This window comes from Dipodomys spectabilis, unplaced genomic scaffold (genome assembly GCF_019054845.1).
Source record: "Dipodomys spectabilis isolate Male_0828 unplaced genomic scaffold, ASM1905484v1 ptg000002l, whole genome shotgun sequence".
Taxonomy (NCBI): domain Eukaryota; kingdom Metazoa; phylum Chordata; class Mammalia; order Rodentia; family Heteromyidae; genus Dipodomys; species Dipodomys spectabilis.
Genome location: NW_024870679.1, coordinates 3,767,639 through 3,784,546, shown reverse-complemented (window position 1 = coordinate 3,784,546; position 16,908 = coordinate 3,767,639). Strand labels below are relative to the sequence as shown.

General features: G+C 43.7%; 1 protein-coding gene across 1 annotated transcript; it reads right to left on the bottom strand.

The window, feature by feature from the left end:
* Window positions 1-8,894, bottom strand: Gnat2 (G protein subunit alpha transducin 2). Its single transcript, XM_042681156.1, has 8 exons — window positions 8,723-8,894; window positions 7,103-7,145; window positions 6,356-6,497; window positions 5,503-5,660; window positions 3,723-3,851; window positions 3,379-3,508; window positions 976-1,129; window positions 1-534 (listed from the first exon to the last, which is right to left on the bottom strand). Exons 1-8 carry the CDS (start codon window positions 8,838-8,840, stop codon window positions 344-346), a joined length of 1,065 nt encoding a protein of 354 aa, XP_042537090.1. The 5' UTR covers window positions 8,841-8,894; the 3' UTR covers window positions 1-343.
* Window positions 8,895-16,908: the final 8,014 nt, after the last annotated feature.

The following is a 16,908-nucleotide window of genomic DNA, read 5'->3' as shown; positions in this document are numbered from 1 at the left end:
GAGCTGAGTCACAGACATCTATTTGTAAAAAGAGGAGTGGCAGGTTTATTGAGGGTTTGATTTTAATTGTTTATTTTGCATTATAGAGAAGGTTTGCCATTATGCTGGGGATAGTTTGTTGAGATTCTAAAAACCAGGTGTTGAGTTTCACAAATTGCAGCCTTTTCGTGTGTGACTAACTAGAAGAGCTTTTCTGAGCCTTCCCTGCATTTGTGTTTGTGCTCTGCAGAATAACCCTGTGAAGTAGTAGGTAGGGAAGTTATCTTCATTTTAGAGGCTCAGAGAAATGAAACATCCACCTTCTTGTATTAAGCAGAATCTTGGGATTCTGATCAGAGGAATGTTAGAAGAGACCACAGTCCTTGAGGTTTTCTTTGATGATAATATCTGTAACTGCATCAAACACAAATTTGACATTCTGTGTGTCAGTAGCACAGGTCATGTGGCTGTAGATTTCTTTGACATCTTTTCTCATATTGAGGTCAAGAAACTGGCTCTTGATATAATTCCCTGCATCCTCATAGGAGTTGTTCCCTGGTTTAAAAAAAAAAAATAGTGAAGAATGGTATAAATTAACCCTTCTTAGTTACTTTTTTTTCTTTTCTACTGTCCTAGAGTTTAGAATCTAAGCCCTCACCCATTTTTAGGCAACTTATTCCACATTGTGTTAGATAAACACAGTTGGGGCCTAATTTTGGAGGTAGTTATCTCTTGTACTCTAGTGCTTTTTATTGAGTGAAGCAAAACATTGAGGAGAGATCTCTGTATCTTCCTATTTGGTTTCTAGCAGGTATCCTTTTCAACAGTGAGTGGCTCCCCTCAGTCTGCTATCTCCTGTATTCTGGACACATCTGAATTTAAACCCTGTACCTGAATGCTCAAGTTTCTCCCTTAAGACAAGTTTCCTTTATGTCTCCTTGGCATGTGAGTCACTACTAAAAGGCATTGCTGTTATCTGCAGCAGTTGACACTTACCATCATACTCAGGAAAACAGATACTGAGATGGACTTTCTTGATCTTTTCCTCAAAGAGGTCCTTCTTGTTAAGAAAGAGGACAATAGAAGTAGCTGCAAAGAACTTGTGGTTACATATACTGTTGAACAGATGCAAAGACTCATGCATGCGATTCTAGAAAGAGGAAAGACCATTGGAAATAATCAGATTGGGTTTATGAGATACCTGTTTACTGTGTTCCACATGTGAAAGGAAAACAGGAAGTAGCTTCTGTCCTTTAATGTGGAGTACAGCCAAACAGATCTTGGGATCTTGGTTGCTTTTCATTTCCTTTCTTTCATTTTGGTAGCTGGGTGATTCGGGAAAAATTCTAGAGCAACTGTGAGTCTCTATAATCCTTATAGGATTATTATGAAAGTTAAATAAGATCATGTATATGTGATTTCCATGGTAGTGGTTAGTATCTAGGTATACAATAAAGATATACAGATCTTTGGCAACCAGGATACAAATAAGGACTCTAGCATTCATAAGTACTGCAGTTACAGGTTTGAAACCAGGCCCAAGTTACCACATGCCCACTTGTCTCTTAAGATATTTTGATAGATTTCTGTCATGATATCCAGATCTCAGTTGGAGCAGGAACATGACATGGATACTTCGGCCCTGGTGACACTAAAGGAATTTCTTATTGCCACACCACCAGCACTTCTCTCTTATTTTCTTTGTTGCTACATTCAGAGACTGAGAAAAGCATTAGATATAAGCAGTATGGAGGTGGCTGTATTCTAGTCCAGCTTACTTTTAGGGAATAGTTTTTTTGTTTTTTGTCCTGGGGCTTGAACTTGGCCTGGGCGCTGTCCCTTAGCTCTTCAGCTCAAGGCTAGCACTGTACCACTTCAGCCACAGTGCCACTTCCGGTTTTCTGTTGGTTGATTGAAGATAGGAGTCTTACGGATTTTCCTGCCCAGGCTGGCTTTGAACTGCAATACCCAGATCTCAGCCTCCTATGCTGCTAGGATTACAGGCATGAGCCACTGGTACCTGGCTTGGGGAACGGACCTATAGAGGCTTGGAATAGACCATAGAGTTAGAGCCTTTCTTCATTGTTAATACTTCTACACAGCCCTTTAAGACCTCAGGATTTTAAGGTGGAAAAGATCTTGGAAAGTGAATAAATAGTGCTGTAAGACAGTGAGCAAGTGCTCTAATGTGAACCTGATCTATTAGCGAGAAGGGACAATAACTAGAGGAAGAAAACTTTGTTTTACAATTAGTAGGCAGCTGGCCTCCATTTGCAGAACAGATGTTTATGTGAAATTAGTATCTTCATAGCTTGGATTTCCTTTCAGACTCAAAGTAACTAGCAGGGCATAGACACTTGTCCTGTAGTGTTCGTGTCTTATAGAACTTTACAGGTTAAAGGGAACCCAGCTGCCAATTTATTTTGCATGTGAGAAACCTGGTCTTCCAATCTCCTGTTGAAACTTAGTACATTTTTAGACTTCTAAATGAGGTTAGTATTTCAACCCCTCTTATTATGCTGCATAAAGATACACATCAGCTGGGCATGCTGGCACATATCTGTAATCCCAGCTACTCACAAGATGGAAGTAGACTTGAGATTCAAGGCTAGGCTAGGCAAAGATAGCAAGACTCAAAAACAAGATAGAGCCAGGCACCAATTGCTCACACCTTTAATCCTAGCTACTCAGAATGCTGAGATCTGAGGATCGTGGTTTAAGCCAGCCGGGGCAAAAAAAGTCTGAGACTCATCTCCAATTAACTTCCAAAAAGCTGGAGTTGGAGCTTTGGCTCCAAGTGTGATAGGGCAGTATCCTTGCCCACAAAAGCTTAGGGACTGCCTAGGTCCTGAATTCAAGCCCTAGGACTGGCAAGAAAAAGGGGGGCGGGGAGGGTCAGGGTGTTAAGGACATGGGTCAAGTAGATGTCTAGGATTCATGAGAGAAGCTTGGGTACAGCCCTAGTGCTTCAAAAGTGCTTCAAATACACAAATGTCCTGAGTTCAATCCCAGGACTGCCAGCAATAATAACAAAAAACATCAACTAGGTTGGTGACATAAACCTGTAATCACAGCTCATTGGAAGGTATTGTCAATGCTTTGGTCGGTCCCTAGTACCACACACACAAAAAAGGTACACACCAGACTCTTCATCTTTCTACCTTATTCATCTCCCATTATTTATAAGCAACATGGAAGAGTATACTAAAGCCTGTAGAGGAAGAGGTTTTTCTGGAGTTGTTTACATGAGCCATTGGTTGATCTGATAAAATGGCTGAGCTGACAGTACTAACTGATTCAACCTGGTGAGGGGCATTGAATTGAATGGCTTGTGGTTTAGAGAAAAGGGGAATGGGAGAGATTGTACCACTGAATCTGCTTGGTGCAAAGGCCACTTACCACTTCATCATCTTCTACCAGTACCATATCATAGGCACTGAGAGCTGCACAGAAAATGATGCAGGTGACTCCTTCAAAGCAGTGGATCCACTTCTTTCTCTCTGACCTCTGCCCTCCCACATCAAACATCCTGAAGGAGGAAGCAGTTGTTCTCTTACAGTATTCAACATGAGAGGTGGCCACAATGGGACCAGTGAGCAAAGCCAGAAGTGGGATGAGAGCAGAACTAGGATTGGGCTCAGCAATGAACATTGGGCCTCAGCAAAGAGCACGAAGCTTGCCCACACCCCTTTTTGAAACTGCACATGTGCATCTGAAGATGCCCCCAGGGAAACAGTACTTGCCTGAAATTCAAGTCTTTGACAGAAAATTTGGTTTCAATGATGCCTGTGGTTTTGACTCTGGATCGGAGTACATCTTGTTCACTGGGGAGGTAGTTGGGGTCTGTAATTCGGTCCAATTGGTTCAGATAACTAGAGGAAAGTGATTGGCCATTGTTGACTACATTTGCCAAAGCCAAGGCCAATGGAAGGAAAATATTTCTTACCCAAAGTCACAACTAATGTGATAGAACCAGGACTGGCATCTGAAGCATTAGATCTAGGATTCCTTTGAGCCCTCCTGGGCCTTACAAAAGTAAGTAGAAAGGGGGCACAGCCCATTTCAGTCATGTGTTCTGCTCAAGTCCGATAACTTTTCCTTGGGTTTTGCCTTAGAGGCTTTTCTAGACCCTTGAACAAGATTTACTGGTTTAAATAGGTACCAAAAATCTCATCAGGAGAGAGGAATAGATGTAAAGCGATTAAATAAAGCCAGCAGTAGAACTGTGGCTCAAGTGATAGAACTCCAGCCTTGAATAGAAAAAGCTAAAAGTCAGTACCAAGGCCCTGAGTTCAAGTCCCAGTACTAGCACTAGAACGAAAAAAAGGTTAAAAAGAAGGATAAAGGCAGATGCAAAGCAAAGTGACTCATGAATAGTGAAGAAAAGTGAACATCAGTATTTAATGTAAGCCATATTCATATTTAAATTCTCATTGAACTTCATAGAAGCCTTTAAAATTTATATCCCCATTTTAGAGATGAAGGAAAAATTCAAAGGAGTTAATAGGGTGAAAAGATATTATGTAGCTGCATGTGGTATGTGGGACTAAGTTCCATACTGGAGACTAAAGCAGAAGGATCATGAGTCCTAGGCCAGCCTAGGCTGCAAAGACAGTTAGATCCCTGTCTCAAAAGCATTATGGTATAGTATTAACAAAATATTTCCCTTTGTGGACATGAGTGAAAATCAGCCTCTTCTACTTGTGTATATGACCTTAGGCAAGCTAGTTACTGTGCTTCTGTTTTTTATCTTGAAGCTAGTCACTGGTAGCTTATGCCTGTAACCCTATCCAGGAAGCTGAGCTATGAGGATTGTGGTTCAAAGCCAGCCCAAGCAGGTAAATCCACAAGACTAATCTCCAACCAGCAAAAGCCAAAAGTGGAAGTATGGCTCAACTGGTAGCATGACAGCTTTAAGCAGAAAAAGCTTAAGCAGGAGGGAGACCCCCTGAATTCAAGTCCATGTACACACAAACCCTATCTTGAAGGCTTATTGTTCAGGGATAAGAGTCTTGACACCCTTATGTAATACACTTAACAGTGATGGCCCTGGTAAGGCAGCATTCCAGAGCTAGGCAATAACAGCATGATTTCAAAATTCGATGACAAATGGAAATTAAACACAAATCCATTTGACTCTCAAACTCATCTGATACTACCCCATTGCAGGTAGGATCGATAAACTGTCCCTTATCATTTTGGACCCAGCTTTGCAAAGTTGTCTCTTAATTCCTGACCTCCTTTCTTTGGTTTGTCCTGGCAATGTCTCAGGGTCTGTCTTAAGAGCACAGGGCTAAGGGTTGCTAGGTGGAGCACCTCTGTTTTGAATTTTGTGACTTCAGCTTTGTAGGCTGTGAAGGGCCAGCCTACAGTAATCCAGAATAGTGTGAACTGGCAGGTAGCCCTGTGGTCTTACATCCAGCCTTATGAATCTCCAGCTTTCAGTGCCTGCATTTGAAGGTTGGCTGGGTTTTCTCCTGGAGGATTGCTCAAGTGTCACCCTCCCTCCCATCCCAGTCTTACTAAGATGCAGAGTCATTGAGCTGATACTCTGCAGCTCTCTCAAAACAGGCTTGCACTCCACCATCTTTCCACAACTTCCGGATGACATCCACCAGCTCAGGGGGCATGGTCCCCTCCTCAGTGGAATCAGCCAGGTTGTTGAGCTGTCGACCATCATCCTGTAAAATGCAGAAACTTGGCTGAGAATGATACAGGAGTCAGGCTGTCCAGAAGGCATCTGTAAACAACCATGAATGGAAAGGGGTTTGCATTGCTACCAAAACCTACAGTGAAAAGTCCATCTAAGAAAACTTGCAGTGAACTCTTGAGTGTACACCCTAGATATGGAGAGTGGAAATATATCCAGCTTTGAGATGCCTAGAGGATAGCAAACAGAGCCCCAGGTGCTTCCTCTTTGGTATGTCATGCTTCAGATCTTACTCTGAAAGTGACTGCCACACAGCATGGGTCCTTTGCTTCAGGGAGACTAGAACTTTAAAACTAATATCCAAGAAATGGACAGCATGGAAAACGAGCCTATTACCTTTGTCCTTTCAGTAACTCAAATCTAAGGCTAATAATACTAGAGCCAGGGCTTTTGTTTATAAAAGTTTTCATGACCAAGGCGCAAAGCCCGGGGGGGAGCAATTTAAATGGTAAAGAGGAAAAAAATAAAAATGAGGAAACAGAGTTTTGTGAACATGTTATAAAAGCAGAGGTTATTTTCCTAGGACAGAGATTTGAATCTACATATGAGATTTTAGCTACACAGAACTTTTTCTTACTAACTTTCCCTATGATTTCTTGACCTCTGGTCTGTTTCTCACTAACCATCCCTGTTTCTACCCATAATCACGTAACATCAATCACGTACCGCCCGGCTTGGTTCAGCATAGTCAATGCCTAGCGTGGACATGGCTCGGATGATAGCGAGGATGGACTGCAACACATTTCCGTAGATGACTGACTTAAACTCCAGGCATTCTTCTGGCGAATAGCCATCCTGGTGAATGATCCTTCAATGGGCAGATACTCCACTTTCAGTTGGATTTAATAACCCGACCTAAGGGGTTGGGAATCTTGGGGATTTGAAGGGTCCTAAGAGTTCCATCTCTTCCGACTTTTTTCTTTTTGCTTATGTGGTGCTGAGGAATTGAACCCAGGGCCTCATGCATGCAAGGCAAGCGCTCTACCACTGAGCCACCTTCCCAGCCCAAGTTCCATCTCTTTATCCCTAATGCTGTCTCAAAGTGTAGGAGGAAGGAAATGTTAGGAGTCAGATTATTTATACCCAGTTCCCTACCTCCACCCCACTGGTGCCAGTACTTAGGGCTTGAACTCTGGGCCTAGACATCTTTTGTTCAAAGTGGTAGAGCACCAGCTCTATCACTTGAGCCACAGTTCCACTTGTGGCTTTTTGGTGCTTATTTGGAGATAAGAGCCTCCCAGATTTTCATGCCTTTTCATGGCTTTGAACCAAAAACCTTAGATTTCAGCTTTCTAAGTAGTAGGATTGCAGGTGTGAGCCACCAGCACCTAACTGCCTCAGTCTTGAGTCCCTCCCCTGGCCCACTGACAACTTCCCCCCACCTCTATCCTTTTGGGTCTTGTTTCTACTTACTTCATCTGTTTGACGATAGTGCTCTTCCCTGATTCCCCAGCACCTGAAAGGAGAAATGTTTACCCTTCAAATCTCCATTATTCTCCCTAACATTCTAGTAGATGGTCTGAGAAGTGTTATCTGGGAGCCTTGCTACAAGAAGAACACAAGAATGATTGCTGCCCCATGGTGCTCCTGGCACCATGAGCTCAGGCCATTTGACCAGGATTTAGAGCAGAGTTTCTTAGCTTTAGCACTACTTATATTGGAGGTTGGATTTTCTATGTTGTAGATGGCTGTCCTTTGCATTGTAGGAGAGTTGGAACCATTCCTGGCTTCCTCTTACTAGTATTCCACTCGAAGTTATAACAACCAAGTGTTTTCCAGATACTTCCAAATGGACCTTGGAAGTCAGTCATCCTATTAACAAGCATTGACAACCACTGATGTATTCATGGAAAATTCCTTTAACAATTTCCTAAGCATCCTTTTTTTTTTTAAACTTAAGATGAGTACTCTTGGGTAGGACTGGAGAGAGCCAGAATTGCTTCACTAGTAAGTTCTTTTTTTCGTCATCTTGATGGTTTCATTAATTGACCAAAATGCCCTCATTCACACTTTCCTTACCCCATCAAACCTCACATTCCTTTCAATCCTCTCTCTCCATCTACACCAACTGTCCCATCCTTAATGCCCTCCCACTGGGTCTGTGCTTGTTCCTCTAAGCTGCTTATCCTGAACCTAAAAGAAACCTGTTTAGGCTTAAACAAATTTCTTTCAGTGGGCTTGCCATCTCTTAGATCTTCCTATATGGCTCCTGAGCTCTTTGGCATCTGGGTCTATCTTACAGAGAGATGCTCCTGTACTTTGTCCTTGGGCTGTGGCCCAGGTACACTGGGAGAAAGTGAGGCACCTTAGCCTTGATGCTTCAATCCCCAAAGAGGCAAAAGCCCAGTCTATCATGTAAGTCCCTGCTGCACCTAGCTTATTTCTGAAATACTAATGATGTGAAATTTTCTTGTCTTCTATTTATAGCCATGATTAATTGAATGACTCACTGTGATACCTTTTATTTTCTCAGCATAAACAGCATCAAGTTAATGACCCTCCCACTTAACAAAGGGCTTTAACAACTTCTTAATATTAGGAAAGGACTTTGGTGGATAGAAAGATTCCATGGCTGCTCCAATCAGGTCTCCCTACTTCCAAAGAGGAAATCAGCATATTTGGCAAGTATCAGTGGACCTATCCTTGAGGCAGTGTGGTGGAAATGTGTAGTGGAACTTCAGAATCCATTCATGAAGGGAGGTTCTGTTCTCTTCTGGTTCTATGACCCAGAGTTCTTGGTATTTGCCAAGCTAACAGGAAGTGTTACAATTGGAGATAGATGGGACCACCCTGGCATTTATATGATTTCTAATTCAAAAACAGTACGAAATGCAGTAACATTGGCATTCTGAGTTCCCTTAAGGTGGATGTACTGTCTCCATATTAACTTAATCCTGGTGCTCCTGCCTAACACCGATTGGAAAGAAGAAAACTGGCCTGCCCCTCAATCTCAACGGGATGTGATAGAATCTCCCCACCTCCCACAAAGCAGGAAGAAGCACTACCTTCCCCTTTTCTGGCTTCACATCTCACCCAGTAATAGCAGCTTGATGGTCTTGGCTTCCTTGTCAGCATCCTCCTGCAGCTTCTTTTCCAGCTCCTTGGACCTCTTTGCCAGTTCTCTGTCTTCAGCACTGATTCCACTTCCCATCTCTGCAGTCCCTTCCTCAGCCTCTTCCTCGGGCTCTTAACAGTTTCTTTGAAGTTCGTGTAAGTGAGTGGAAAAAAAAAAATTGGGATCCAGTATTCTTTCCTCACTCCCCTAAAAGCTGGAAGAGACAATAGGCTACGCACGGGTTGTTGTATTCTGCCTACCTTTGCAGACTCCCTACACCAACTAGAAACTATTAGGGATTTTCGACTTTGTCTAGCAATGTGATGGGTTAAGCCACTTAAAAGCTTAGCCCATAAGACAAAAGGCAAAGACTCAAATGTCCTGTAGGGAGGGAAGTGATTAGGATTCTGACACAAAAAGGTAGGATATGGGTCCTGAAGCTCTGAGATGCAACAAGCCCTCTCTATCCTCTTGAAAGGCCTATCCTAAAAGTCTCTTCCTTCCTAGAGTTCCCTTGCATCACAGAGCTGGAGGTTAGGGGCACGGAGCTAGTTAGCATTCCCCATGTTGAAATTCCAAATTACAGGGTTTTGGTCTCAAAAGGATTCAAGGCATCAAAAAGGCTGATCCCAGCAAACTTTTTTTTTTTTTAAATTCGGTTGTGGGGCTTGAACTTTGGGCTTGGGCTCTGTCCCTGTGCTCTTCAGCTCAAGGCGAGCACTCTACTGCTTGAGCCACAGCACCACTTCCAGTTTTCTGGTGGTTTATTGGAGATAAAAGTCTCAGACTTGGGCTGGGAAGGTGGCTCAGTGGTAGAGCGCTTGCCTTGCATGCTTGAGGCCCTGGGTTTGATTCCTCAACACCACATAAGCAGGAAAAAAAAAAGCCAGAAGTGGCGTTGTGGCTCAAGTGGTAGAGTGCTAGCCTTGAGCTGAAGAGCTGAGGGACAGCGCCCAGGCCCAAAGTTCAGGCCCCACGACCGGACCCAAAAAAAAAAAAAAGTCTCAGACTTTCCTGCGAGGGCTGGCTTTGAACCGCTATCCTCAGATCTCAGCCTCCTGAGTAGCTAGGATTACAGGCGTGAGCCACTGGCGCCCAGCTGGCAAACATTTTGTTTGAGGTGATACCCTTACTTGGGAAGATTAGAAACATTTCCCCTGGCTCTCTCACTAGCTACTGCTCCAAGAAGCTATAAGAATTTTCCTTCATGTTGCTATTTCTTTGGGTTTGTACTATTTGTTTGCAGTATTGGGTATGGGTATGGAACTTTCTAGGCAGGTACTCTACCACTTTCTAGCCCTTCTTCATATATATATTTCTGTCCTTAGCATTTAACACTTCACAATGGACTTTGTTATACTGATCTCTTTCCTACTGTGAATTTCTCCTCTTGGTGATCAGGAAACAAATCAGATTCATCTTTATGTCCCCTCAGAACTTGTAGTTTATTAGTGGATTATCATTAAAGGTTTGGTGGTGTTAGAAATAGCTTGGGATTGGGGTTGGGAAGGTGGCTCAGTAGTAGAGTGCTTGCCTTGCATGCATGAGGGCCTGGGTTCCATTCCTCAGCACCACATAAGCAGAAAAAGTCAGAAGTGGCGCTGTGGCTCAAGTGGTAGAGTGCTAGCTTTGAGCTGAAATGCTGGGGGACAGCAGCCAGGCCCAGAGTTCAGGCCCCACGACCAACATAAACAAAAAAATAGCTTGGAATGTTGGGGTGTCATATAGGAATAAGAACACCAACAAGAAAGGAACTCACCAAGGCAGTTTGCTTCTGCAGATGGGCCAAAAATGTGGCACACAAAGCAGACAGGTTACTCCCTTTTTATCCCTCACCCAGAAGACCCTGCCCCTCTGCTCACATTGGCTGACCTCAGGTTCACAATCTGCAATAGGTAGGATGTAATTAAAATCGAGGAACTTCTAGTAGGATGTCTTAGTGCTCAGGAAAAGGATGAATGTATATAAAATGTAGTTAACAAGGGTCAAGCCACCTGGTCAAAGCTGGAACCCTTCAGAAAAGCAATTCTCACAGAAAAGAAACTTTTTCTCACAGTGAGCTATGGGCAGAGGTGGCTCACATTTATAGTCCTAGCTACTGAGGAGGCTGAGATTTGAAGCCAGCCTGGAGAAGAAAGTCCTGTGAGACTCTTATCTCCAATCATCCACCCAAAGAAGCTGAAAATGGAACTATGGCTCAAGTGATAGAGTGCTAGCCTTGAGTACAAAAGCTCAGGGACAGTGTCCAGGCCCTAAGTTCAAGCCCCAGAAACAGCATTAAACAAACAAATAAATATTTGAAGAATAAGAAAAGTGTGCATAGTAAAGAGGTGGGTGGGTGGGGCTGCTTTCCCTTAACCCACTAGAGAGACCTGAGGCTGAGCTTCACTTGGCAAGAGAATTTTGCTGGTATTCAGAGTGCAATTAATGCCACCGGTACGGAACAAACTGCTTCCCTGGGCAACCAGAGTCTGAGTTGGGGTCAGCTCTCCCTCTACCTCATACCTGCTTCCCCTCCTTGGGAGCAAAAAGGTACAATCTGGCAGTTATCCGTAGGCACTGAGCAGTCTACTAGTCAGAAGACATCTCATGCCTGTTGTTTTCACTGAAATGAGTTTTTCCAGTAGAACCTTCTCAGTTGGAGATCCTTTAGAACGTTTCCTCCTGAGGACCATCTGGTAAGTTTGTTTCTACCTCATGAAGTCTTATATGCCATCAACTATAAGTTTACTTAGCTTTCAAAGATGCCTATATATATATATATGTATGTATATATAGATAGATATCCATGAGCTGTATAAACTTTTTTTGTGGATCCTGGGCTTGAACTCAGGCCTAGGTGCTGTCCCTGAGCTCTTTTTGCCCAAAGCTAGCATTCTCCCACTTGAGCCATAGTGCCACTTCCAGATTTTTTTGTTTATGTGGTACTGAGGAATCGAACCCAGGGCTTCATACATGCTAGGCAAGCATTCTATCACTAAGCCACATTCCCAACCCTTACATATATGTATGTTTTAAAACCAATAAATTTTAGTAATAATGTTCATCTCAGAGTCTGAGACACTATTTTAAGGTAATCATCTGGAAAATTTGAAAACTCTAGCCTAGAATAAATCCTCAAATTTTGTGTATCAGAGAGCTTTTTTTTTTTTTTAAGTACTGAATGAATTGATCTGTTCTACTGTCCAGGAATAAGGATTTAAAATTTCCTTGGGGGCTGGGAAGGTGGCTCAGTGGTAGAGCGCTTGCCTTGCATGCATGAGGCCCTGGGTTCGATTTCTCAGCACCACATAAGCAAAAAGAAAAAAGCCGGAAGTGGCGCTGTGGCTCAAGTGGTAGAGTGCTAGCCTTGAGCTGAAGAGCTGAGGGACAGCGCCCAGGCCCAGAGTTCAGGCCCCACGACCAGACCAAAAACAAACAAACAAAAAAAAATTTCCTTGGGTGACCTAGAAACCAGTGGCTCATGCCTGTAAAACTAGCTACTCAGGAGGCTACTCATGATCTAAGGATCATGGTTCAAAACCAAACCCAGGCCGAAAAATCCATGAGACTTTTTATGTCTAATTCATCAATTAACCTGCAAAAAGCTGCAAGTGGAGGTGTGGCTAAAGTGGTAGAGTACCAATACCATGTGAAAAAAAAGAGAAATTTAAGCCTCAGAACTGGCACAGAAAATAAAATTTCGTCCAGCAAGTTGGATAGCCCTTAAGCTAAAGGACTTGTTCTTCCTATTAGAGCTGGAATTGTGTAGCAGCCACCAGTGGCATGACAAAGCAGGAGGCAGAACCTGGGTCTCCCATCTATCAGACACCTCACCCTCTCTCCCCACCTTCCAGCTAGCAATCTGAGAAGCTGGACTGGTAGAGGATGAGGCATCTCAGAGGTGTTTTCTGGGGCAGTCCTGTTTTCCTAATCGAAACTTGGCAAGTGCTTATTGACTTAAGGGAAAATAGGAAAGTCCCTTTTTCCCTTTGCACAAGAAATTGGCTGTCTTGGCATCTTGGCTCTAAGGTTCCAGTAACAGTATCACACCACCAGTCCTGTTTTGTCCTACAGAATGCTGGTAATTGGTACCTAACTATCAGGAACTGTGCTCAACTATCAGGAACTGTGAAAGACCATGCATGTGGCTCACAGCCTTTAATTCTGAGGCATGCTGAAGGCCCACATAGCTTAGTAATAGATAAATTAATGCTCTTTTCCACTAACACCCTCCCCCCCCCCCCACACACCAATCCTACTCTCCAAACTGCCAGTAAGAGAATTCTTGGGTGAATGCTGAAACCCAGGAATGGCAATCTTGTGTTGTAAAAGAAATCTCCAACTTGTTTCTTGGGCAAAATACTTGCACATAATCCTTTCTCAGCCCCCACAGCTACAGACTTCAATGCTGTTCTGCTTTGCTTGCTGGGTGGGAAAGGTCCCCATTCTGGCTCACTCCTGTAATACTAGCTACTCAGAAGGCCAAGATCTGAAGATCACAGTTCTAAGCCAGCCCAGGCAGGATAGTCTTATCAGATTCTAATCTCCAATTAACCAATAAATGAATAACTGAGAAGCCAGAAGCAGAGGTCTGGCTCAAGTGGTAGAGTGCCAACCTTGATCAGAATAATCTAAGGGGCAGTACCTAGGCTCTGAGTTCAAGCCCCAGTACCTGCATGCCCATACACATACACAACAAACACAAAAAGAGGATCTAGCCTCCATTCCTGGTAAAGAAAAAATAGGCTTGTGCATTTGGGGAGAGGAAGCAGCATGAAAATGGCCTCGCGGCACACACATCCTCAAATTAGGCAGTTTGAAGTGACTGGGGAGTGAAAGGTGAATTGAAGGGAGAGCTGGGAGACGAGGACTGGGAAGGATTATTGGGACCAACTAGTTGAAGAGCTTTGACTGACAGGTTAAGGGGTTTAGTAAAATCCACTAGGGGCCTAACAAAGACAGATACAGCTGCATGGTACTATAAACAGTGCTGGGTGACTGAGATGAGGGGTAGGAGGAGTTGGCTGCTGGAACAGCTTGGATCTGGGCATAAGGTGGTGCTTGGGAAAGTGCCCTGGCCAAGGTGGGTTTTTTTCCCAGACCTGCAGGTATTCTTTCCCGGTGTTCTGGCCTAGGGAAGCAAACATTACCAGTGCGTTAAAAGCCAGAAAAGAAGGTTGGTTTGTTTTTGTAATAGAAAGATAATGACATTGGGGGCCTGAGGTTGCAGGAGAACCCCTTGATGCACATTCCCTTGATGGGAATGGACTGGGAGAGGAGGAAGGTGTGTTTGAATGAGGGAAGCCATCAAGCAAAATTAACCTTAAGGCTTTGCTGTGGAAAAAGTCTTAAGGCCACAGGATAACTTACTCCTTCATTTCCCAAGCTTTGATCTACATGGACAATGAAACCCCACTGAGATTCTTGCTACTGCTGAGTAGGTGTGAGACTGTTGCTTAGCTGGAACCAGGGCAGAATTCCTAACAATGACTACTCACCAGATGGCCTGGGAATAGGGAGGGTTTTGGAGTGAAGGGCATGTTGTTGGTGGGAATAGGGAGACTCATAAAAGGGACTGGTTTTCCTGGGTTGGATGGAAGGCAGGGATTATCAAAAATTGACCTGGTAGGTAGGTGGATCTGCATTAGGAGGATGCTAAAGAAGCCTGGACCATTATAAAACTCTGGCACTTAAAATTATGTCAACATTTGCATCTTATCAGTGTTAGGTTTTTAAAAAGAGGTAGCCGAGTAAGAACAGCACCAGCACGCACGTGGTATTCAGGTAAGGGGTAGGTTTATTCAGTAGACCTGCTGGGACCAGGCAAGGTTGGCACTCCACGTGGCTGAGAAAGGCCTGGCAATGAGAGAGAGCTGGGGAAGAGAGGAAAGAGCTAGAAAAGAGCAGAGAGAGGGGTAAGAACAGTAGCACTCACGTGGTATTCGGGTAAGGGGTAGGTTTATTCAGTGGACCTGCTGGGACCAGGCAAGGTTGGCACTCCACGTGGCTGGGAAAGAGAGAGGAAAGAGCTAGAGCAGAGAGAGAGCAGAGAGAGCTAGAAAAGAAGAGCAAGAGCTAGAAACGAACAGAGAGAAAAAGAGAGAGTCTGGGCCTGGGCTAGGCCTTATGTAGGGTATGGGCGGAGAAAGGTGTGGCCACATCAAATTCAGATGTGACCTCAGCGGATGCAGATGTGACCTCTTCCAGGTGTTCCAGTTGCCTAGGTAACGCAGGTACTGGGTGGAGACTTTGCTGCGAGGAGGGTGGAGTCTGCTCGCCATCCAGGAGCGGACCTTACAATCAGAACACAGATAACCAACGTTACATGGTGCTTGATTTTTAATTTTGAGATTTATTTGTTTTCAGGATCCAACATCTCAAGTTCTTATAGGCCTTCAAACCAAGTTGAAGATCAACTTTTATTGGATGCCTATCAGATCAGATAATTTTGGTTTGAAGCCAGCCATGAAAGTTCATGAGACTCTATCTCCAATTTACCAGCAAAAAGCCAGAAGTGGAGCTGTGGCTCAACTGGTAGAATACCAGCCTTGAGTGAAAAAGCTAAGAGACAGAGGCTGGGAAGATGGCTCAGTGGAAGAGTAGGCTGTGGGTTCAATTCCTCAGCACCACATAATCAGAAAAAGCCAGAAGTGGTAATGTGGTTCAAGTGGTAGAGTGCTAGCCTTGAGCTGAAGAGCTGAGGGACAGTGCCCAGGCCCAGAGTTCAGGCCCCACAAACAACAAAGAAAAAAAAAAAAAAAAAAGCTATGACACAGTGCCCAGGCCTTGATATTAAGCCTCAGTACCAGCACCCAAAAAACAGAATAGCCTATTTTTTAAGTCAGGTGTATGTGGGTTTGTGGTGGTCACTGCAGAAGTTAACAAATTTTTGTTAATTTACATTCCCTTGATCATGAAATTAAGGGCCATCCATCTACTGTATAATTTTTTTAAATGCAAGTAGGCATAAGAAAAAGCAATATAACCCATAATTCTAGTACTTTCAAAGAGTCATTTGTAAACTTTTTGGTGTGTTTATTTTCTGGGCATATAAATCATATAATTAAGATCTTATCATACGTACACTTAGAAGGTCTTGTAAACATTTTCACACCATTAAAAATTCTCCAAGAATAATTCTGATGTCTGTATTTTATTATATGAATGTCATAAACATTCCCTATGATTTCCAAATTTTCTGTGTGACACACTTGGCCCTACTGTACAACTTTGCGCATATCTTTCTGGCCAGATATTTTGATGTTTTATATTTTTGGCACTGAAGTTTAAATTCAAGGCCTTACATTTGCTAGGCAACCATTCTCTACTTTAGCTACATCTCTAGTTCTTTTTTGCTTTTAGTTAGTTTTAGATAAGATTTCACTTTTTGCCTGGGCTGGCCTCAAACTTTGATCCTTCCAACCTCAGCCTCTGGAGTAGTTGGAATTACCTTCAAGAGCCTAAGAGAGCTCTTTTTTTTTTTTTGGTCGGTCATGGGACTTAAACTCTGCTTGGACACTGTCCTTGTGCTCTTCAGCTCAAGGCTTAGCACTCTACCACTTGAGCCATAGCGCCACTTCCAGTTTTCTGAGTGGTTATTTATTTATTTTTATTTTTTTGCCAGTCATGGTGCCTGAACTCTGGGCCTGGGCACTGTCCCTCAGCTCTTCAGCTCAAGGCTAGTGCTCTACCACTTGAGCCACAGCAACACTTCCAGCTTTTTCTGCTTATGTGGTGCTGAAGAATTGAACCCAGGGCTTCATGCGTGCAAGGCAAGCGCTCTACCACTGAGCCACCTTCCCAGCCCCTTCTGAGTGGTTTATCAGAAATAAGAGTCTCATAGACTTTCTTGCCCAGGCTGGCTTTGAACTGTGATCCTCAGATCTCAGCCTGCTGAGTAGCTAGGATTACAGGCCTGAGCCACTAGTACCATCCTGTTTTTTGTTTGGTGTGTCCCCACCCCCCACTCCACCCCCTTTGCCCCCTTACAGTGCTAGGGAGTATACCCAGGGTTTCTAGCTTGTGAGGCACTCTACCACTGAGCCCATATCCCTAGCCTAAGGCAATAGTTAATAAAGTTTGTTGCAAGAGGCAATACATGGGATTAAAGGGATAGCACCATATAGGGTCCAGAATCTAGGGTGATGAGAGAAGGGGGGGGGGGGACAAAGTTTGAGCCGGA

Bases quoted from the DNA above. Each gene is read 5' to 3' on its own strand.
- Gnat2 (XM_042681156.1), bottom strand. From the start codon at position 8,840: ATGGGAAGTGGAATCAGTGCTGAAGACAGAGAACTGGCAAAGAGGTCC. The intron at 7,146-8,722 runs GTGAGATGTGAA...TTCTCCTTTCAG, and splicing joins CATCAAGCTGCTATTACTGG to GTGCTGGGGAATCAGGGAAG. The intron at 3,852-5,502 runs GTAAGACTGGGA...ACTTTCCTCTAG, and splicing joins CTCAATGACTCTGCATCTTA to TTATCTGAACCAATTGGACC.